Source organism: Mus musculus, chromosome 15, assembly GCF_000001635.26.
Source record: "Mus musculus strain C57BL/6J chromosome 15, GRCm38.p6 C57BL/6J".
Taxonomy (NCBI): Eukaryota; Metazoa; Chordata; class Mammalia; order Rodentia; family Muridae; genus Mus; species Mus musculus.
This window is the reverse complement of record NC_000081.6, coordinates 12,145,700-12,168,388: the sequence shown is the minus strand read 5'-3', so window position 1 is coordinate 12,168,388 and position 22,689 is coordinate 12,145,700. Positions and strand designations below refer to the sequence as shown.

Below are 22,689 nucleotides of genomic sequence, written 5' to 3'. Positions count from 1 at the left end.
CTGCTAGAAGGCTTTGGACCGGGCCTGATAAGCTACAGGTAGAAAAAAACACACATAATACTTGATTTGCTGCAGAAAAGACTCTGTAGCAATGGTTAGAGCATTCTGAACATTTCAAGCTAAATTCAATTAAATGTTTACCGCATGTTAACTGTCAAACACAGTACCAGGAAAGAGATCTGTTATGTGTTTAACAGTTATTTCAACAATTTAGTCATGTCTTTTATTAAATAATTTTCGTATCAAACAGGACCACTACGCATTAAAGAGGCTATCACACTATGTGGAAATATAATAGTTAAGTCTCATGATTTACAACAGTTCTTCCGGCAAAGCCTTCCTTACACCCTGTACTAACTCCCCAAAGCAAGCTAGAGGCTTTCAATGATTTTAAGACACAGAGCATCGGGAGCTGCAGTGAGAGAGGATACATACCGATATTCTGCAGCTAGAAAAAAGCAATCTTCATGATAAAGCTAAAAACATGGGTTTACTGCAGTCATCTGCAGCAAGGAACACTTATCAACATTTCTATACTTTTGTAGATCCAACTTTCCAGCTCAGTGTCTTGAAGCAAAATCTTTCGATTTTAAGCTGACCATTTCCCTCATGTTTATAAAATTCAGAATGGTAATTCTATCTCAGTCTGGGTCAGACAAAAATGTAATTTTGTTTCCTTTAGAAAGGGCATGTTAAAGGATTTACTACAAATATGACACTATGAACTTATAAAATGGCTTGGAAATGAACTGAGGTTAAATACACAGAAACATTCTGAAATAAAGCTAAATGATTACATGAGCATAATTGTACATTAATTACAGCAACATTAATTTATAACATAAATTAATACTGGATTGTTAAAGACTGAAGCAAAGGATCATCTATGCTCCATACAACTCGGCCAGATTGACTCAGGAGCTACTTCCTCAAGCAGCATGGACAGCCAGACCGCGAGATGGATTCATGTTCATACAAACGAGCCTTTACATAAAACTTGTATTTTTTAGGATGCAAAGGTTAAGATACAACATAAAAAATGCTAATATGGTACACATATGTAATATACAAAATCAGACAAGTCTCCCAATGAAATTGACTAAAATATTCTTTTCTTGGGCCATAGAAAGCCCATTTTCTTAGAAATAATTGCTTTGTCTTAATAAAACAAAATTATAATAGTAATTGATAATCTTTAAGAGTGTAAAATCTAATTCCATTTTCAACAACTTAAGATGGATAAAAACAACATGAAAGGAAACAAAGTAAATTTTATCTGACCCATAAAACCAGAGAGCAACAGTACCGCAGACACTAATCATGCTTTGGCTTGGACGCTTTGGAAGCTTGGAAAATGTTACAGAGTAGTCCCTAAAGCAACAGTGCTGGCACCACTAGTGTTTTATATTCTACAAATGCAGATTCAGTTAAAAAAACAAACAAACCAACCAAAACCAGAAAGAAAAACTGTACTGTACTATAACTCACTTATGCACATTACTCATTAAGAGCTCTAGCACGGTATGCAGGCCAAAGGCCCCAATCTCTGTGCATCAGCATGGTCTGCATGTAATGAAATTACACAAAACCAAAAGGCAACCTCAGAGAACTAGAAAGATTTACTTCAGGACAGGCCAGATCCATGACTACATATATAATAATTGTAAGTAATATTGTTTGCCAATTTGTGAAATTTTTTTCATCAAGACAAAGCAAGACCAACATTGTCTTAGTAAAAGTTAAATTGTGGCCCCTAGTTATTAACAAGCATTTCAAACTTTTTCATGTGTCAACTATTTGAAAAACAATTTTTGAAGTTTTTTTTTCCAGAAATCTGAGGTCCGCAAGAAAAGAAAGAAAAAAAAATATATCAAGAAAACCAATTACATGATATAAATGTTTTCTATAATAGTACATCACTAAGAAGAGCATTACTTTGTTAGAAATCATCTAAAGCAACACTAATTGCTGAGTGAGTTCAGTCTCTAAAATTCGTATGTTATGCCAGCATGTTGCCTTCTAGGGCTGAATGCCATCATAAAGGGTAGGAAATGGAAAACAAACGTTAACAGTAAAGTAGAATGTTTAATTGGCTTTCCAACCTCCTTCCCTCATGTTCTCTTCTCGAATAATTGGAGATGTCAGGGTGATAGTGACTTGCATTTTGGGCTCCACACACGAGTTCAAAATTATCGCTGCCTCAGACACGGCACATTTTATGTCATACTTCTCAGGACTTATAACCTATGTAATGAAGATTATAAGAAATGAGTTACATCTTCAGCATTAAAAGACAAATGCAAAAAAAAAAAAAAAAAGACATGCCGTTTTCTTGTGGCTTTATTATATTAAACACTGTACAAATGCTGGGCCCTCGACCCTCTAAAAACACATGCCAGAGTACCCAGATTACATTCATTTCTTTGACTTTCCTTAATTTCAGAATTCTTTGTACAACTATTATTTCCCACTCTCTTAAAACTTTTTTGTTATCTTATTTTTCTGTTTATGAGTGTTTTGTCTGCACGTGTGCTTGTGCATCATGTGTGTGCCTGTTGCCACATGGGAAGAAGAGAGCTTGGCTCCCCTGGAACTGGAGTTATAGATGGTTATGAGTCATCTTTTGTTGTAAACTGATCATTCCATTATTGTTAATAGGAAATATTTGTACATGTGCATGCATGTCTCCTTTAAAAAAAATAGCTGTTGCCAGTATTTATCTTACATACTTAAAAACTTTCAAGGGAAGGAAAATAAGTATGAGTACCTCAAAGAGCCTAACTCAACTGTCCCCACGTTCCTTCTCTGCGCCTCTAACATGTATTGCTTATCCAGAAACAGTCAATAACAGGATCTACAATTTGATAGATATGTATCCAGCTCCAGGTTACATGAACAAATGAAGCCTCTACACAGACATTATAGGGGATGGAGATACAGCTCAGATGATTAAACCACTGGTGTGTGAAAGGCTCTGGGTTTGAACCAGAATATCTGTCTATCCCCACCACTGAAAACAAGATAGAAGCATGAAATTTTACACAGCAATACTTTTAGCCTCAATTGTACCTGACTTTACTTGTGATATTGTACTTAATACATACAGGGTTGTTGGAGACTTTAAAAAAAAAAAAGACATTTCAATTTATTATGTATGCATATGCACGCTTACACATGCCATAGTACAAGAGTGGAGCCAGAGGACAACTTGCAATAGTTCTTTCTTTCTACCAAGTAGGTCCTGAGGAGTGTGAACTGTGGACTCAGGCCATCAGACTAGGCAGCAAGCCTCACCCCCCAGATTAGCTTTTTAAGTAGAGTACTACTATTTAAATGTTAATGACAGTGATTAATTTATTTTACCTGTTTATGTACATATACAGTAAGAGCAAGTGATTTGAAAACTAGTTTGTTTTTGATTAAATATTAACTACTTAATACTTTTAATTATTCTTGATCTCTAGAAGGTTATTCCATGTGTTGTACTTGGTTGTATGCGCCGGGTGCTTGTGAGGTCGGGGGCTGGGGTTGAAGCCCTGCAACTGAAGTTCTGGATGGTTGTAAGCAGATATGTTGATCCTGGGACTCAAACTCAGGTTCCTCTTCAAGAACAATAAATGTTTAGAACTGCTGAGCCACCTCAACAGCCCCTCACTAAGACACTTTATTCTATGTGTTTCTATGTGTGTGACTTGAGTGTATATGGTGATTTGAGTATATATACCATTACATGTCTAAGGTGAAGAAGACTTTTAGAAATCAGCTCTCTCCTCGACACAGCTTCTGGGAATCAAACTCAAGTCATCAGACTTTGAAGGCAAGCACCATTATTGATAAAGCCACCTGGAGGGCTACTTAAAAAAATCAAGTATTCCTTTCTTTGCAGTATAAATACATGCCCAATTATTATCAAGCTATTCCTTAAAATTTTCTGATTTTTTTCCCTAAAGCTTATCCATCACTGTCCTTGTCCTTTCACTGTTCTGCTCATATCAACAAAGAAAAAAAAGTGAGAATAATCTATTTGGAAAGATTCATTTTCAGTTCTGGGAACTATGTTAATATGAAAAAGAGAAGTGTCAATGCTAAATTCAATATGGCTTCAATTCAACAGGACACCTCACTGTACCTTATGTTTTGTGTTGCTATACTGTAGTCAAGTACAATTCTCAATTATTACTGTAGAATCCAGTAAAACATCAATCCCTAAATTTAGAATGCCTAATTAAACTGTAATGTTTTACAAGAATAATACTGTAGTGACTCAAGAAAAATTACTTTAAATCTTGGTCATTCTGATATATGTATCACACATACACGTAGTAGATATATTTATATTTGGCACGTTTTGTTTTGCTTTTTGAGACAAGTTCTCATGTGGCCCAGGCCAGACTCAAAACTCTATTGGTAGTCAAATACCACCCTGAACTTCCCGCCTCTATACTTCCCATGTGTTGTATCACAGGCCTACACCACCCATTAGTTTCTGAAATCTCATCTTTAGAAAAAGCTTTGTTCTTATAGAAACAAAAGAAAACGTTTTATTACTTGTACATTGTCACACTTTATTAGAGACAAGAAGCTTAAAACATAGTTATTGTGTAAACTGTGTATGCAGGATGTGCGTGTGAGCGTGTGCGCATATCTGAGGACAAGTTTGTGGCAAGTTAGTTCTCCCTTCCACCTTTATGTGGGTTCTGAGATTGAACTCCCATGTCTCGAGGCTTTAATGTACTTTTAACTGCTCAACTCTCTTGTTGCTAAGAGGAAGTATTTCCTAGCATTATAAACATTTATGGTCTCACTAATTTTAGTTACTTGTCTAATGTCAATTATAATCAGAAAATATTAAATGGAAAGGCACACAAATAAGCAATTCAGACATCTTCAACTGAATGCTGTTTGCAATAGCATGATCAAAATCTAGAGCTACCCTGCCCTCTCTGGCCTGCTTTGTGAATCATCCCTTCTCAATCCACTACCTGTCCATGATTTACTTATTAGATGAGTTGTTACTGTCATAGCACCACTACCTGTATAAGTGGCTGTTAAGTCATTACACTAAAACAGCAGCAGGAGGAGCGATGCTGGCATTCAACCATAACAAACAGAAGCTTTACTGAAAACTGAAAGTTCTCAAGCTGAGGAGAGATGGGCTGGGGAATACTGCTGGGTGGTATAGGTATAGCACCTATTCAGCATGCACAAGGTTTATAGACAGTACCCCCTGGGTTTGGGGTAACAACATGCTAAGGTGGCAGCTACTTAGACATATGGTGGAGAATTTGTTGCTATCTACTATGCTGAACTATAAATATTTGCCTAATTAGCACTTTATCCCAGGTATGCAAGAGTAGGAAAAAAATGATATATATACTCTCTGAGGTTTCAGGAATCCTTGGGGCTTCAGGAAATCTCCAGAAATCTTTCCAAGGATACAGAGGAACTACTGTATTAATAAAACCAGACAATTCAAGTAATACATACTCTTAATTACATTAAAACACACATTCAACTAAGAGATTTGTGAATTAAAAGAAAAAAATTAAACCTGATATACATGAGCTAGCTTACTTGCTTTCTTCTTTTATTTAGAAAAATCCTGTCAGTTGAGATGGCTCAGCACTTGTTAACAAGCTTGATCATCTGAGTTTGATCCCTGGAATCCACAGAGGGAGGAGGGAACAAACTGACTCACAGATCTTGTCCTTGGACTGCTATACACACACTATAAGTGTGAATACACATTAAGTAAAGTATGAAAAAAGTCTTTTCTGCTATGTCTTCTCATAAGTCCAATTTTGGAAAACCAGGATATATGCTAAAATTTTCCATTTTAAAATAAATTAACAAGATGGCTTCCTGACAAATTACAGTACTGCAGATCCTCAAAAAATGAAGCAATAAACAGTTTCTTCAGTTCACATAATTAAAGGGTGTGTGTACAAAACCAAAACCAAAACAAACCAAAACAAACAAGAAAACACCCATGCCAACCTTTTCATTATAGAAAGCCAAGCCCAAAATTAAAAGGCAGGCTGAAGTTTAAACTTAAGCATAATTAGTCCTGCCAAAAACTTCTGATCTGGACAAAGAGTAAATTGAACATTTCCATAATACTCACAGCAAGCTGTTTGGGTAGGTTTTCTGCAATACGGCTTAATAACGACTTTGAAGGTTTTTCTGAGCACAGCAAAACAAGGTTGACATTCCTGTCTCCTCGGAGAAGTAATCCTTTTGCCAGCACGCCTACTCGCAACACCCCTTTCAGAGCTCTGCAGCAAAATCCACTTATATTAAAATAAGATATTCTTCAACCAGAACTGTAATTTCCTCCAAACATAATAGTAAACTAAATGACTTCTGCACAATTAAAATTTTCTTCAATTACACCGACAGACTATATGTCATTCAAATAAACAATATAGATTAAAATAAAGGGGGGATAGAAGGCTCAGTATCCCCATAGCAATCTATATTCTACAAACACTTGCAATTTCAGCTCCATATAACTGATGCCCTCTTCTGGTCTCTATAGACACACATGTGCACAGTCACATAGATACAAATAAAAATAAATCTCCCGGGGGCTGGTGAGATGGCTCAGCAGTTAAGAGCGCCGACTGCTCTTCCAAAGGTCCTGAGTTCAAATCCCAGCAACCACATGGTGGCTCACAACCACCCGTAACAAAAATCTGATGCCCTCTTCTGGAGTGTCTGAAGACAGCTACAGCGTACACACATATAATAAATAAATAAATAAATAAATAAATAAATCTTAAAAAAAAAATCTCTCAAGGTCTGAGCTTGTACAGGGACAAATATTGTCTATCTCACAGAATCTCACTATAGCATAGTCTGATTTCAAACTTGTTACCTTCTTGCTTCTGCTTCCTGTGTTCTATGTGTGGGCCCAAACAACTAGCCCCTTGTGCTTTATTTTACATGTCAAAATTGTAAGAGGAATATTAATACAAAAAATATTCCCAAAGGGGAAAGAGAAAAATTAGAAAATCATAATGAATCATCACATGAAATAGTTCATGCTTTGTAACATGAAATATGCTAAAGCTTGGCTAAATTTATGTTTTATGGTCCATGTTTCTAAAAGTCACTGAAATATAGACAAATGAGCAACAGATGGAACATAAGTAAAAGCAGGAAAGAACAGCTGGATAAAACTGAAAAGTTATATACGGGCTACTTTGAAACACTGAATATGTTTTTTTTTTTTCCAGAGCTGAGGCCTGAACCCAGGGCCTTGCGCTTGCTAGGCAAGCACTCTACCACTGAGCTAAATCCCCAACCCCTGAATATGTTTTTTGTTATAACATTTAGTATATTTTAAAAACCGACAATAAAAACTGGTGGTAGTAGAAATGTATACTATTCATTTTAGCAAAAATACAAGTATAGTTAACATGTGTGGACTAACACCAATTTCCCCTCAACTTTTATTTACATGTCTATGGCTGCCAGGTGAGTTCAGATACCCAGAGGCCAGAAGAAGCCATCAGATCTCCAGGAGCTGGAGTTACTAATGGTTGCGAGCTGTTTGATGTGAGTGCTAGGAACTGAATGAACCAGGTACTCTGGAACTAGAGCAGTAAGCATCCTTAAGGACTGAGCCATCTCACCAGTCCCTAATCTTTACCATAAAATGTCCACGTAAAGGAAATGAGTATTTTGTAAACACACCTGTCTTTACCTCCCTCTTTCTTATCATCTCCCTCTTTGTTCTTGCTCTTCTCATGTTCCGACAAACTGTCTGAAACAAGCTTTAAAGCACGCTCAGTGATAGAAACAATTTTCTGGACGGCTTGTAACTCTTCTTCAGTTGGATAAATAGTTGCATGCTTTGTCATTACATAACGATCATCAGATGAGTCAGGACGCCGTAAGGGCTAGAGAGAGGGAAAAAGGTATTTTTTTTAATAAAAGAAAATTATGAATTTTCAATAATACAGTTGCTAGCTTTAAAGTAAGAAAGGCAATTAAGCAAACTGTCCACTTAAATTTTTTTCAGTAAAATGAAAGCTCAAGCATCTGCCCCTAAAGCAAAATTGTTATACAAACACACACACACACACAATCATATGTGCATATATGTGTACTTATGTATAAATGCTAAAACTATAAAAATGGTTTTAAAAGTTTGTAGTGCTGTATTAAAAATGGAATATCAAATGTTAGTGCTCTACTACGGATGGGCCTTCTCTCCTAACTGCTTTCTAGGATCTGAGTCACCTCACTTTCACTAACAGTAATAAATTTACGTACAATTGCTCAAGACACTATAATGGTAAGAGTTACCGCTAAAATTAAAAGCTCTTTCTACCCAAAGGAAAAATAAAGATAAGGAAAGTTTCTTACGTATAAAATATTTATCAAAAGTAGGACTTTATGCAGATTTTTGCAAGTTTTGTAAATAAAGAAGAGTAAAGGAAACTTGACTAAGTCCTTATGTATAAAGACATCAACCTTAAGAATCTTTAAGAGGACTAAAAATATAATCAACATGAAAACTGATGACATTATTAAATCTAAGAATTTGGCTCATAAAACATCATCTAATGTTGAATGAGGCTTAAATTTTCACCCCTTAGATAAGCAGAGCAGATACTCACGGCAGGACCCTGCGGCTGGGGAGGCATGCCTGGTCGGACTCCCAAAAGACCTAGTGGGCCGGGAGGACCATGAGGATAGCCGCCATCAGGCATTCGTCTGCGATCATCCCAATGATGCTGCTCTTCCTCCATTCTTCTCCAGTACATGTCTTCTTCATAACGTCTGATGCATACAAACAAGCACCCCCAGAGCTTAAGAACTTCCATCAACAACTACATAAAACCTATTCTAAATCACTTTAGTACTTTTACCTTATTTCCATTATTTAATTTTCATTGAGAAGTAAACGAAATAAAAACTAGAGACAAGGGGCTGGAGAGATGTCTTAGCGGTTAAGAGCTGAGTTCAATTCCCAGCACCCACACGGTGGCTCACAACCATCTGTAATGGGATCTGATGCCCTCTTCTGGTGTGTCTGAAGACAGCTACAGAGTATTTATATACATAAAAAAAATAATCTAAAAAAAAAAAGAATTAAAAAAACTAGAGAAAATAATGAGAAAAGGAGAATAAAATTTCACACAAGAACAAAGTGTAACAGAAAACAGACACCTCAGTTTATTCTAATTACTTAAGGTAAGGATTGTAAATCCAAATACCTACAGATGAGGATGCCTAACATATAATGTATATGCAAGAAGCACTTCATACACAGTAAGTTCAGGCATTTATTTCATGTCCTCAAAGAAATGAACTCACTTCTTGTATATTTTTCTTTTTGTCTTTAAAAAAAAACTGTTTGTGTGTACATGTATACGTTTGTGAGCATGATGGGAGTGTGTGCACATGCCACAGTCTCCATATGCAGGACTTTCCATCATGAGACATCCTATTGCTTTTCTTTTGTGTGTGTGTGTGTTTTGCTGGGGCACATGCCAGGCTAGCTTGTCCACAGGTTCCAGAGAATTCTCCAGTCTCAAGAAGTTTACCTTCCACTACAAACATGGATACAGATATGAACCATCAGGTCTGTTTTTACACAGGCTCTGGGGATTCAATCTGTATAATAAGTACTTTATCCAAAGCCCCATCTTCTTAGCCTGAGCTCTACTTTCTTTTTAAAACAGTAAAATTCTCCATTTATGATATAGGCACTACAAAATATTTCTCTGCTACAAAGACTTTGTGGTAGCAACCGACAATTCCAATGTCAGGGATACACAAGGGCAATGTCAAATTATAGCAAAAGGAGAAAGCTCAGGTCCTAATTAAGTGTTGCCAAAAGGAATAAAAAGGCTGTATTGCTAAAGAAATCCAACTGTGGAACCTCATGGCTGTTGGCTCAGGAAAAATTACTCTGTATATTAAATAAAAGAAGAGTGCTTGCTTTGGCAGCACACATACTAAATAAAATTAGAATGATAGAGAATACTAGCACGGCCCTTGATCAAGGATGACAGGCACGCTTGTGTAGCCTTCCACAGAAAACAACACTTGAAGAGTTCAGGAGACGGTTCTCTAGCACACAGCCTCTGCTTCACTGCCTAACAGTTTCACAACTGATTTCTGTTCTGCCTTGGTTCTCATTTTTACTTTTAACTTCAATAGCTATCTCAAAGGAAAATCTATCTAAAATAATATTTAAACAGCTCAAGAGATCTAGAAAATCATGTTTAGTTCAGTGTTCTGTTTGTTACTGCTAAAAAATGATTACAAAATATAAGGGCAGGAATTTTAATTGTTGTCTATCAACTCAGGCTTAGCATTTGAAAACATTTCCAAGTATCGAGTAGGTACTTTAGATAATCATTTGATATATGAATAAATAAACTTAACTAGATGACCTAGTCATAGAATTTCTATTACAAAAGCACAAATTGAAAAGAATATAATTTGTTTTTACTATACATAAAAAATGATGTTATCTATCACTGAAACATGAAGATAGAACACAATAAAAGTATGAATAAGTAGCTTTATAATAAAATATTTTAGAATATTTTAAGTTCTTAGACAGCTTGGGTTATACATTGAGAGTCTATCTCAAAAGCCATGAAGACATTTTTTTTTTTAAAAAACATACAGGTTCTGTAAACATACATATACATCAATACACATAATTAAAAATCTTAAAAAAATAAAAATCCAAACCCTGTGGGTGTGTACACCTGAAATAACAGTGTTGAGAGAGGTGTTTGGAAGATGGAATAACAGGGACTTGCTGGCCACCAAGTTTAGTTCTTGGTTCCTTGAGAGATCTGCCTCAAGGAAATAAGTCAAAGAGTGATGGCCTCTGACTTTGTATGCATAAACACACATATTGTATACATACGTCTATCTATACAACACACACTTTCTCACTCTTTCTCCCAGCTTAGAAACATTAAATTCAAAGAAGCCAGATACCAAAGACTGTATGTACAATTCAGTCATTTAAAACTGATTTCAGGGCTGGAGAGATGGCTCAGTGGGTAAGAGCACCCGACTGCTCTTCCGAAGGTCCAGAGTTCAAATCCCAGCAACCACATGGTGGCTCACAACCATCTGTAACGAGATCTGGCACCCTCTTCTGGAGTGTCTGAAGACAGCTACAGTGTACTCACATATAATAAATAATAAATCTTTAAAAAAAACTGATTTCATTAAAAAAAAAACTATAAAATTTATAAAGATGGCAAGTAGATTTATAAAGATGGCTCCCTGGTGCTGAGATCAGACAGGAAACTTGGAAGACATTGGGAATTATTGTTAATGGGATTGTGATTATTATTTTTTTTTAAGGAGTGATGAAATATTCCAAAACTGATGGTGGCAACTGCTTTACAACTTAGTGTATATACCAATATCTTGTAATTCAATTATTCAGTTTAAATGAGTTTTTTGCTGGTTCTAGTCATCAAAGAATGACCTTTCTTCAAGTTTGTCTGCGTTAGGAGTATGCACACGTTTGAGTTCAGGATCTACAACAGGGCACTGGATTTCCTGGAGTTGGCATTACAGGCAGTTGTCAATCACTTGATGTGTTGGAAACCAAACTTAGGTGATGATAATACTGGCATGTGCTCTTAAACCCTGAGCCACCTGTAGAATCCCCAATTTCTTCACATACTTATATATAATTCCTTTTACCGCTTTTTTCATGGAGATGGGAGTTTTGTTATGGCCCTGAATTCACATTCCTTTGCTGGGATCAAAAAGTGAGCCACCACCACAAAATCCTTACTAGTAGGGCAACAAATCAAATATTATGTATACTTAGCATTCTAATGTCTATCTTTCTTGACTTAGGATCTTAGGGAACACTGAAAGCACATAAATAAATCTGAACATGGAAGCCATATTCACAGCATAAGGTTTTTCTTTTTAAAGGCAGAAGAACCGCTTACGGCAGAGCTACAAGTTAACAGCATACCTTATCTCCATCCTCCAGCGTTCCTCCTCTTCTCGTCTCCGCCAATATTCCTCCTTCTGCATTTGCTTTCTCATTTTCTCTTCTTGAATTTTTCTGGCACGAATACTGGGCTTCACTTCTACTTGCAAATCTGGATTTACTTTTTTCTGTTAACACCAATAATACATTTTTAAAACGGAGCAGGTTCCTTCAACCAACAATTCATTAAAAGCAAGTTGTTTTTGTGCTTCTTGTCTGTGCATGTGTAGCATGAGTGGAGATCAGAGTGTAACTTGGATAAGTCAGTTCTCTCCTTTCCCCATGTGGGTCCCAGGGATTGCTCTCAGGTTACCAGACAGGTTCCAAGTGCCTTCATCTGCCCCAAACCATTTTTAATTACACAGTTTTACAGTCTTTCACCAGAGGCTTATAATAACACATTTTGTGCTGTAGAGATGCATTGGTTTCTTGTTTTGATTTGTGAGACAGGGTACCATGTAACCCATGCTGGCTTCAAAACTGATTTGTATTTACATAGATGATGACCTTAAACTGTTCTGTCTGCTTCTACCCAAAGTGAAATGAGGAGATTACAGACACTGTCCATCACACCCAGTATGTGCAGTGCAGGGATGCATCCCAGGGCCTGAGCATGCCAGCTCGCTTAGCAAGCTACAGACGGAATTACATATATGTATATGTATATATGTATACACACACATTCATTCCTCTGTATGTGTATGTGTGTCAAGTTGTCCTTGAATTTGTAAAAATTTCCTACTGAAGAGTACAACCTGTATAATTAGGTTGAATCAGAGAAAATATTTGTTACAGGCTTAATTATTCATGATCAAGAACATATAAAAACTATGCAACTTAGTGATGACTTGACAGGAAAGCATAAAATCCTTGGAGGACTTTTCATTTTGCTTGTTAATAAGATGATTTTAAGTATATGCCTTAAAGGGTTTATCACTTAATCCAGCTGGAGCCAGATATTGAGTGATTCCAGTTACATGAGTGACATATTCCCATTCCGTGTGTAAAAGAAAAACCACAACCCACTCTACCAGTCCATACTTTTGCAACTTTAATATGTTAATACTTGAAGGTAGACAATGAATTCCTAGTATAAAATAAATGAAGACATTTTCCAGTACTAGCTCCAAATTAGTTTCACTGAGAATGTACCATCATAATGGAGGTAGGTGAAAGCCAGGTGGTGGTGGCGCACACCTTTAAGCCCAGCACTTGAGAGGCAGAAGCAGGTGGATCTTTTGTGTTCTAGGACAGCCTGGTCTACAGAGTGAGTTCTAGGACAGCCAATGCTACACAGAAAAATCCTGCCTCAGAAAACCAAAGAGGGAGAGAGTAGGTGAAGTGATGATATTTTTTACATTTAACATGAATCAACTATCATTACACAACTTCTTGACCCAAGCAATTATATTAGTTTTGCTATATTCTACTTCTGCCAGTTACACTATAATTAGAGTCATACTATTATTCTATCAAAGTGAATGTGTCAATATGACATGCAAATTTAGAATGTGAGTTGTGTTTAGATAGAGAACGAGCTATTTGTTTTACAAAAGGACAACTCAAGGGCTGGAGAGACAGTTGGTTCAGAGGCTGAGTACTGGCTGTTCTTCCAGAAGACTTTGATTCTCAGCGCTGTAATTGATTCTCAGTCTATAACTCCAGTTCCAAGTAATCTAATGCTTTCTTCTGGCCTCTCTGGGCAACAGGCAAACATTAGAAGCACAGAAATGCATACACGCAGAACACCCGTATGCATAAAACAATAAAAATGTATGTAAAAAAACTTAAAAGGACAGTAGTTCTATAGTTAGCATTTACTTACTTTATACTGAAGTCTATGTCTTCGTCCTTTTAGGTGCATCTCTTTAGCATTGGGGTCATTAAAGCTGCATTCACATAATTTACAATGGAAGCGAATGACTTTTCCTTCATCATTTCGTACCTTGGTGTGGAAAAATAGAACCTTTGACCAATTTGGAAGTAACCTTTGAAACACTTTCTCAGTACTGTAGCCTGTGCTGGCCTATGTAGACCAGTCTGGCCTTGAACTGACATAGTTCTACCTATCTCTGTTCTTGACTTCGCAGACCAAACTTTTCTAAAAAGGATAGAAACTGGGACTGTGATGAATACCAGCATATACTTGCCTTTGTAAAGTATCTTTCACTTCAGTATCTGTCTGAAAGTATTTGGATTTCTTTTTGAATCATTTCTATTAATTCTTTGGCCATTTCATACACATATATAATATATTCTGATCATATCCTATCTACTATTATTCATTCCCATCTTTGCCAACTCTTCTCCCCCAAATAAGCTGCTTTTATAATTCCATGTCTTTTTGTTTTGTGATCTAACAGATTCAACTGGGCTACCTGCGTGGGCAGATCTATGGATTTATCTACAGGAGCATGGGCAATGTGCCAGTGTCTACATCACTGAAGATAACTCGCACTTCTTCTCAGCAGTCAGCAAATGGCAGCAGATCTGCAAGTAGCAGTCTAGCTCCGTGAGGCCCTGAACCATCCATGACTGAATGTTTATTGGTTCCATTTTAAGCTGACCCTGTATGAGTCAACAATGCCTCTTTAATATAGTTAGATGCCTTAAATTCATAAATGTTATTGACACTTGCTTCTTGGAGATGAGAGTGATTTTAAAACACAACTTTGACATACAAACTTCTCAAAGCTCAAGACTTCTGTGCATATGAAGTCGATTAAGATGCAGGCTTTTTTCCTACTGCACAATGGAAAAAAACCTGATTCAAATGTTACTATTAAGTTGAAATTGTGCTATTAATACAATACGAGTCAAATTGTCTAAACTAATCCAAATCATTAGAAATAAAGGTGTCTGAGAACATGTTTTTAAAAGGTAACCAAATCTTACCTTTATAAGAGATAGTAATTTACAAATTACTGTGTACCTTCATAAACAAAAACCTCAATATATAATGTAATCTCTTGATAGACAGATTATGAAACAGTCAATTACCAAAACCACTCAATTATATCCAATCACCACAAGTTTGATGGGCAAACACCCCAATTTCAAAGACCTAAATTAGTCCTTGGAAATGTATACATGCCTTCCTATAGAGTAATAGCAAACTGTAGTGTTACACAACACTACTATATGATCCTTCTGTTCATAGCAACTATTAATTCAAGCCTGTGGGATGTTCCCTTGTTCCTTTACTTATTTACTGTGCTTACTTAACGTGAAAACAGGGACTGTCCTAGTCAGCTAAGGAAACCAAATGAATGGTATAAATCAGATTATCAACCTTAATTTTATAGGTAACTGAAATCTAAAATAAAGCTGGATATTATTTGACACATTTTTCCTTTTGCATAATTTTGGAGCAATGATTACTCAGATCAATACCTCTTCAACATAATCATGTCCCACTGGTTGTACATCACTCTGCAGAGCAGCAAGGGACGCAGGTGTGACTGGTTCTGACCCTGCATCTTGCTTTACTTCTGGAATCTGCACAGCAGAGGCAGCAGGAGTATTCTTAACACAGTCAATTCCTTTTAAGTCTTCCGTTTTATTTCCTGTTGACTGTAGCTTATTTCCACCTAAAAAAGCAAAAAATTATAGTAATCTTATCACTGTATAAATGTATAAACCCATTAGGATGAAACTTAAACGCAATCTTTACTACTACTACTACTACTACTAACTAAACTTTATGCAAAAGAGGTATCCCATTTTGGTTCTCCTAACATTTAGATTCCAAACTGAACAGAGGAACATGAAAAGGGATTAAATATAACCTGTGTTTATACTGATATTGAACTCCCTAAACTGTGATTAATAACAAACTGGTATTTATCTATCCCCACCTCTCCACAGTGTTTTATCCTGTTTTTTTCATCTCTGACATGGGCATTATCATTTCTGGCAGTTCACTACCTCCCAAATGTGGAGTTGATGTGGGGGCGGGGATTGAGCCCAGGTTTATACATGCTAGGCAAGCTTCAATGGAACTACATATTCAGTCTGTGTTGGCCATAAGCACATGTCAGGTTTTCCTCTCTCCTACCATATGCTAACAGGGACTGGAGTCATCAGGCTTGGCATATCTTTTACCCACTGTGGTCTTGGTCTTCCCAGCTTGCATCTGTTTTTATTCTAAATTCAAAGTGTGAATAGCCTCAAATATGGAAAAACAAAACAAAACAAAAAACCCTACAAATCACTGCTTTTACTTTAACCAATTAAATTTAACATATTCAGGAGAATAACATACTGTTAATGATCTTAAAGCTAAGTAGGTACCAAAAGAACAAGACAATTTTATACACATGTAAGAAATTGTCAAATAACAACTTTAGCAAAACTGTACTAAAAAGTATAAGACAGGCTGGAGAGAAGGCTCCACAGTTAAGAGCACTAACTGCTCTTCCAGAGATCCTGAGTTCAAATTTTAGCAACCACACTGTGGCTCACAACCATTTGTAATGGAATCTAATGCCCTCTTCTGGTGTGTCTAAGTCCGCTACAGTGTACTTACATATAACAAATAAATAAATAAATAAATCTCTAAATATAAGTAAATAATAAAAAAAGTAAAAGTCAATGCAACTATGATTGAGCTGCTCATAATTTAAAGGAAGGCACAAGCATTCCTAATGTCCTGTGCTAAGTAGAAGCTGAATGTTGTAAGAGTGAAGCAGAAGAGTCACAAGCCCCCTCATCTGGTAGAAATGACTTCACAAAGGCTGTGTCATCTGAACTGTGCTTTGAGAGACTACCATTGAGAATGAACAGTCAAGATGCAAGAGAGTAATGTCTAAACACAAAGTGCAGCATGTACAAAGGAAGAAAGTCAGTGCTGTAGCATCAGCTCCTCCCCAGGTGGAGCTGACATAAAGGGAAGAGAGGAGGTACAGGTCAGTTATAGAGGCTTGGATGACACAGTCATTAATAGACTTTATCCTACATATAAAGGCCGGCCAGTGAAGATTTTAAAAGAGAAGGTACACTAACAAGAACACAGAGATTATTTTGAAGAGAATAAATATAGGAAAGGCACTGTATAGATAAGGAAATAGCAACAGGGAAAAGGCAACTAAAAAGAAGGAATAATGTTAGTGAAGCTCTCCCTTTAAAAAAGGGGGAAAAATCAGTCATTTTTAATGAGTATTTTGTAGTATCCTTGTAATGGGACACAATAGAAAGGGGATATCTATTAGAAGATCAGCAAGCAACCAAAATATGATTCTCAAACTCAGGTGGGATTCTGATATTGCCAGATTTTTATAGCTGCATACACTAGAATGCATGAAATTGCCTAAGGATGCTATTGCACACAGAGATGAGACACAGAACCACAATTTTAGGAATAATGCCATTTAACAAAAACATGGGTAGAGAATCAGTAAGATACCACCCCCCAAAAGCGATGGATGGACATATATGCTAGAAACTAAGATTTATTTTAGGTTTAAGGTATAGCAGTCAATTATGTCAAGTTTAAGTTAAAGCGGTCAATAGGATGAAACCAAAACTGACCAGTGGATCTGGCAGGAGCTGATTTTGTTTGTTTGTTTGTTTGTCTGTTTGCTTTTTAGTTTTTATCGTAATAGCTTATTCTAGCCTGGAGCCAAATGCAGGCTGGTGTCAAACTTTCAGCAATCCTTCTGACTCATCAGACTCCCAAGTATCGATACTACAGGTATGAGACATGCTTGGCTCTTAAGAAATGCGGTACCCGCTGAGTCTTGCAATAGGTGTCAGAAAGGGTATCTGACTGTGTATTTATTGTTTAGAGAGCAGAGAGAACAGAGGCTGCTTAGCCATTCAGTGTTTGCCTGGCACACATAAGGGTTCAATAGCCAGCAATACAATGGAAAAGAAAAACCACTCTGACAGTTAGGAGGAACACAAAGAATCAATCTTTAGTACTTGCCAACAAAGTTTATTTTGGGTGTAGATGTTTTCTTGGCAGCCATATTGGTAGGTATCGCTGACACTTTAGTGTTGGATGTACTATTAAGAGACGAGTTTCCTGTAGTTGAAAGACCTTTCACTGAAGAAGTTGCAATTGATGACGTGTTCAGAGTACAATTGCTTGCGCCAATACTTGAAGGAGAGGCAGTTGGTTTTGAAGCAGATGCAGCTGTTGAAGAAGTAGCTTGGCTAACAACATTTGGTTCCGTTGAAGGAATAGGTTTACCAAGTTTTGTGTGTAATTTAACCACCTACAAAACAAAAAGCACACCTGTCAGGAAACTCAAATGTGTTGTTGTCTTTTAAAAAGTTTGTCTGAGTAAGACTATAAAGTGAAAATCAAAACTTAATTTTCTTTGCTATGTTTTTTTCAGTTATAGACAAAACTCATTTTAACATCTGTGTTTATTGATGAAAGGACTTGTCTATAAGCAAATCAGTCTGTAGTTAATCAAGACAAATGAATGAATCCCAAATTGTAAAGCAAGTGGTTTAACTCAACTTAAAGGTCGCTAGTGTTTGTCTTTTAAGCAATGACTATTTGATGTTACCGTGATGTATGTTAACATTTAAGCAAGGTTTATAACACACTCAAAGGTTTCAAAAATGGAAGTCAAGTGTTTTCAAACCCCTGTTGAAAAGTGAAAGTAAGCAGAGTAGACATAAGGCTGTGTGTGGGTGGGAGGGGGGACCAAAACACCTACTTTCTGATGCTTAGCACCACGAATGTGGGCAGCATATGCATCTGCTCCTGTACAAGACACATCACAGAGCTCGCAACGTAGCTGATTTTGTGTCCCACGAGTTGAGTTGTTGCTGCTGCTGGTATTTTGAGAGGCTTTCAATGCGGCTTCCTTTTTTTTATGTTTCTGTCCTTCTAAGTGCTCTTTATAAGTCTGTTTTGAACAAAAAGTACAAATTTTCTTTCTATAACATTCTATTCAATTTTCAGACCTCTAACACTCATTTAAAAATGGGATCATAAGCTGACTGGCACATGCCTTTAATCTTAGTACTCAGGAGGCAGAACTGAGCTGCATTGAGTTTGAGAACAGCCTGGTCTACATGGTGAGTTCCAGGCCAGCTAGTTACATGGTGAGACCCTGTCTCAAAAAAAAAAAAAAAAAAAAAAAAACAAAAAAAAAAAAAAAAAAAAAAACAAACCAAAACCAAACGAACAGATGCCCAAAACAAAAGAAATAATCCAACAAGTGTGTGGTGCAGACCTGTAATAGAAGTGCTCAGTAGGCTGAGGAAGAGAATCATTGAGTTCAAGGCTATCCCAGGCTTTGTAATAGTATACTTACTGTCTCAAAATAAATTAAATAAAATAAAAGGGGAGAGAATGAGGAAAGCATGGATGAGATCTGCTATTTTCAAAGCACTTAAGAACAGGGGAGATTGTATGGATGATCTGTAATTCTCTGCAGGTTATTTAACAATAGTTTGCTATTTGGTACCAAGGACTGAATTCAGGGACTACATCTTTAACCTTCTAAGAACAATGTTCTTCAATATTCTATGTATGGGTACACATGCTTGAGTGTGTGTGTGCTGAAGAGTAAACAGAGCAAGCACAACCTATGTTTCTGTTTGAGAGGGTAGCCCAGCCTTTCTGTAGGCAAGGTTTTCCTGAGACCATCCAGGGAGTGAGTGCCTGGGATCTGACTATCCCTGCTTTCTGAATGAACACTAGGATTCTAAGCTCAGGCAACATGAGACATCTTTTACACATGACTTCTGGGGATCAAACTTGTGAAAGTCTGTTTGGAAAACATTACTGAGCTGTTTTGTTTTTAACCCAATAGCTTTGAATTACAAAAGTACTTTCATAAATAGACTATATATAAGATAAACTGCCCATAGTTTTAAGAACTTTTATTTTTTTTTTTTGCTTGTGTATAACACTGGACAGAAAATAATAACTTAAAAAAATCATTACACAAGTCTGATTATAGAATTAATCTGCAAAACTACTGCATGATAGTAGTTCTTTATAAAAAGTTATATTTATAAAATTTAAATTTGAAAATCTGAATGCACTTTAATATTTAATCTAGTTAAACAGATTGCTTAAGAATGAATACGAGTACATATATTTTAATACTAAGTAGGTGTCAATAATTCAGAAAACACCAAAAAAAAATATTGCAGGATTATGTATTAAAAACAAAATTAATCCGATAAATTAAAGAGTACATATAAGCCAAGCATAATGGCACACGCCTTTGATCCCAGCACCTGGGAGGAGAGGCAGGCAGATCTCTGTGAGTTTGAGGCCAGCCTGGTCTACATACACAGTGAGTTGGTGCTGTAGAGGGAAGATGAGCCAAGCACTACATAGTGAGACCCTGTGTCTGTCTGTCTTCTGTCTCAAAAGGGGGTGGAGAGATATACTGGTAGAATAGAGCTGGAAACAGAAATATGTGAAGAGTTAAATTTGACCTACTCTCCCCAAATATGCTTTTTATATGCCAAGCTGCTAAAATTTTTTTTTAAAGAAAGATTTATTTATTATTATATCTAAGTACACTGTAGCTGTCTTCAGATGCATCAGAAGAGGGCGTCAGATCTCATTATGGATGATTGTGAGCCACCATGTGGTTGCTGGGATTTGAACTCAGGACCATCAGAAGAACAGTCAGTGCTTTTAACCACTGAGCCATCTCTCCAGCCCTAAAATTTCAGAAAACAAATCAAAAGCATTCATGCCTGATACCCTCAGAGGGAAGAGGCACCACACCCCTGGAACTGTGGTTAAGTGAGTTAGCACAAAGCTCTGGAAACCCAACCCAAGGCTTCTATAAGATCAAGTGCTCTTAACCACTGAGCCATCCCTCTAGCCAATTCTTATGTAAATTCCTACATAACATTTTTTAAGACAGGCTCTTGTTTTGCAGTCTAGGCTGACCGTGTGAAATCTTCCTACTTTTGCTGTACAAGTTGTTGGGATTACAAGTGTACGCCCCCATACTTGACAAAACAGGGCTCTCTTAATAGTCAAAAGAGGTGGAGTTTAGAAAGGGATGAATTCATTAACAGACCCATGCTTTAAAACAAACATTTTAAGGTATAGCTGGTAGAACCATGACAAGAAAAAAATAATAAAGGACTCATATTTGTCATAGGTTGATCTTCTTTTAGGTGAGTAGAAGAAAACAGGGTCTCTCACCAAAGCTGGCCTAAAACTAACTATATAGCCAAGGACAACAATAAACGTTTCTACCTCTCAGTACTGGGATTACAGGCGTGCAGCAACTACCATGTCTGATTCTGTAGTTGTGGGGATGGGTCTACGGCTCAGAACAGAGGCAAGCACTTCACTGACTGCCTTGTATCCCCAGCACGGGAGGTCATCTTTCTTAACTTTTCTCATTTCCAATGTTCCCAGTCCCCTTGTGGAGAGAGCTATAGAAGTTACATTCTATAAAACATGTACAAAATAGACTCATTAGAAATACAATCAAAATTTATAATTGGAATTTTAAAAATCTTTTAAAGTTTTATATAAAAAGCAAAGGAGGCACCCTAGAATGGGTGGAGGGCTCAATTTCCTTATTTTTCAAACATTTATAGCCACTTTTACAGTTTTCCTGATTATTGCTTTTGTGTTTCAACACAAACGACTTTCAAAGAAATGTTTAGTGAAATACAGCCATCTCTCAGTGTCTGCAGGAAATTGTTGCAAAATCCAAGCACACTCAAGTTCTTTAAATAAAATAGCAAAATTATTGCACATAATCTATTTCACCTGCATACATTAAAATCTATAGATTATTTGTAATACCTGTTGTAAATCTTACTGAACAGTTTTACTGTTCAGTTTAGAAAGTAATAGGGAAAAAAAGTGTAGGTACTCCACACCAATGTAGTTTTCCACATGCACATTTTTGATTTATGGGTGAGCTGCTGAGTGTAGAATACACAGATGTGAATGTGCTTTGTAGGCACAGGAGTTAGAATATCAACCCTACTCAATTATGAAAAATAACCACGGAGACTCATGGTAAATACACAATATAAGTACCTGTGGTCCAGCACAGCTGATCTTACAAACATCACAATAATGAATCTGGGGTGGTTTGGGAGGCTGTTTTGGTTTCAGTTGTTTATTTTGGAATGGTGTTTTTTTAGTAAAGGTGGTCCCTGTCCAGGCAGCTGTTGCTGCTGCAGCAGCAGCTGCTGCTGCTGCTTGCTTCTGTTGTTGCTGCTGCTGTTGGTAGTAGGAAGACGCAGCTGAATATACGGCTGCTTCATAACCTGAATAAGATGTACCTTACAAATAAAACGAAACAAAGATTATGTTATATGATTATAAAAGGACAAGTTAAATGTCAATTATAAATTTAAATTCAAAAAATGTCAAAAGGTAGATTACATGTGCATATTTACAATTATATATGTATCTTATCTCATGAAATCTCTCCCTCCCCCCAGACTTACCAACCTTCTACAGCAAGTCATTTAAATATTTACTTGACAGTCAGGTGTTGTAAAGATGTATAAGAAAAGCATAAGATGTTGCCCTTCACTTAAAAGATGCTTACTGCTCAACCGAAGGAATGTGTTTGACAACTGTGTGGGTTCCAGAACCTATTGACCCTCTGAGCACATTTCACAAAACCCTGACTTTTGAAGAAGAACGTAAAGTATGAAAAATGCAGAAGCGCTTCATAAAGTAAGATTTAGGCTGGGGAGACGTTAAAGGTTAAGGCTCAGACACT

General features: G+C 36.7%; 1 protein-coding gene across 10 annotated transcripts in view; it reads right to left on the bottom strand.

Moving 5' to 3' along the window:
- Zfr (zinc finger RNA binding protein) overlaps nt 1-22,689 on the bottom strand; it is a 67,887-nt gene that overhangs the window by 17,061 nt on the left and 28,137 nt on the right. For 7 of the 10 annotated variants that reach the window (XR_001781521.2, XR_001781520.2, XM_006520057.1 and 4 more), the window contains 10 exons: nt 21,993-22,240; nt 18,670-18,861; nt 17,925-18,216; nt 15,392-15,588; nt 13,824-13,943; nt 11,981-12,126; nt 8,628-8,790; nt 7,699-7,904; nt 6,125-6,275; nt 2,103-2,244 (listed from right to left, as the gene is read on the bottom strand). Coding sequence is in view for 7 of the 10 variants with exons in the window: in XM_006520057.1 (XP_006520120.1) it covers nt 2,103-2,244; nt 6,125-6,275; nt 7,699-7,904; nt 8,628-8,790; nt 11,981-12,126; nt 13,824-13,943; nt 15,392-15,588; nt 17,925-18,216; nt 18,670-18,861; nt 21,993-22,240 (1,857 nt within the window). In the remaining 3 variants the exon portion in view is untranslated. The remainder of the gene's footprint in view (nt 1-2,102; nt 2,245-6,124; nt 6,276-7,698; nt 7,905-8,627; nt 8,791-11,980; nt 12,127-13,823; nt 13,944-15,391; nt 15,589-17,924; nt 18,217-18,669; nt 18,862-21,992; nt 22,241-22,689) is intronic. The other 3 variants (XR_001781522.2, XM_006520059.2, NM_001358823.1) reach the window with 1 other exon arrangement.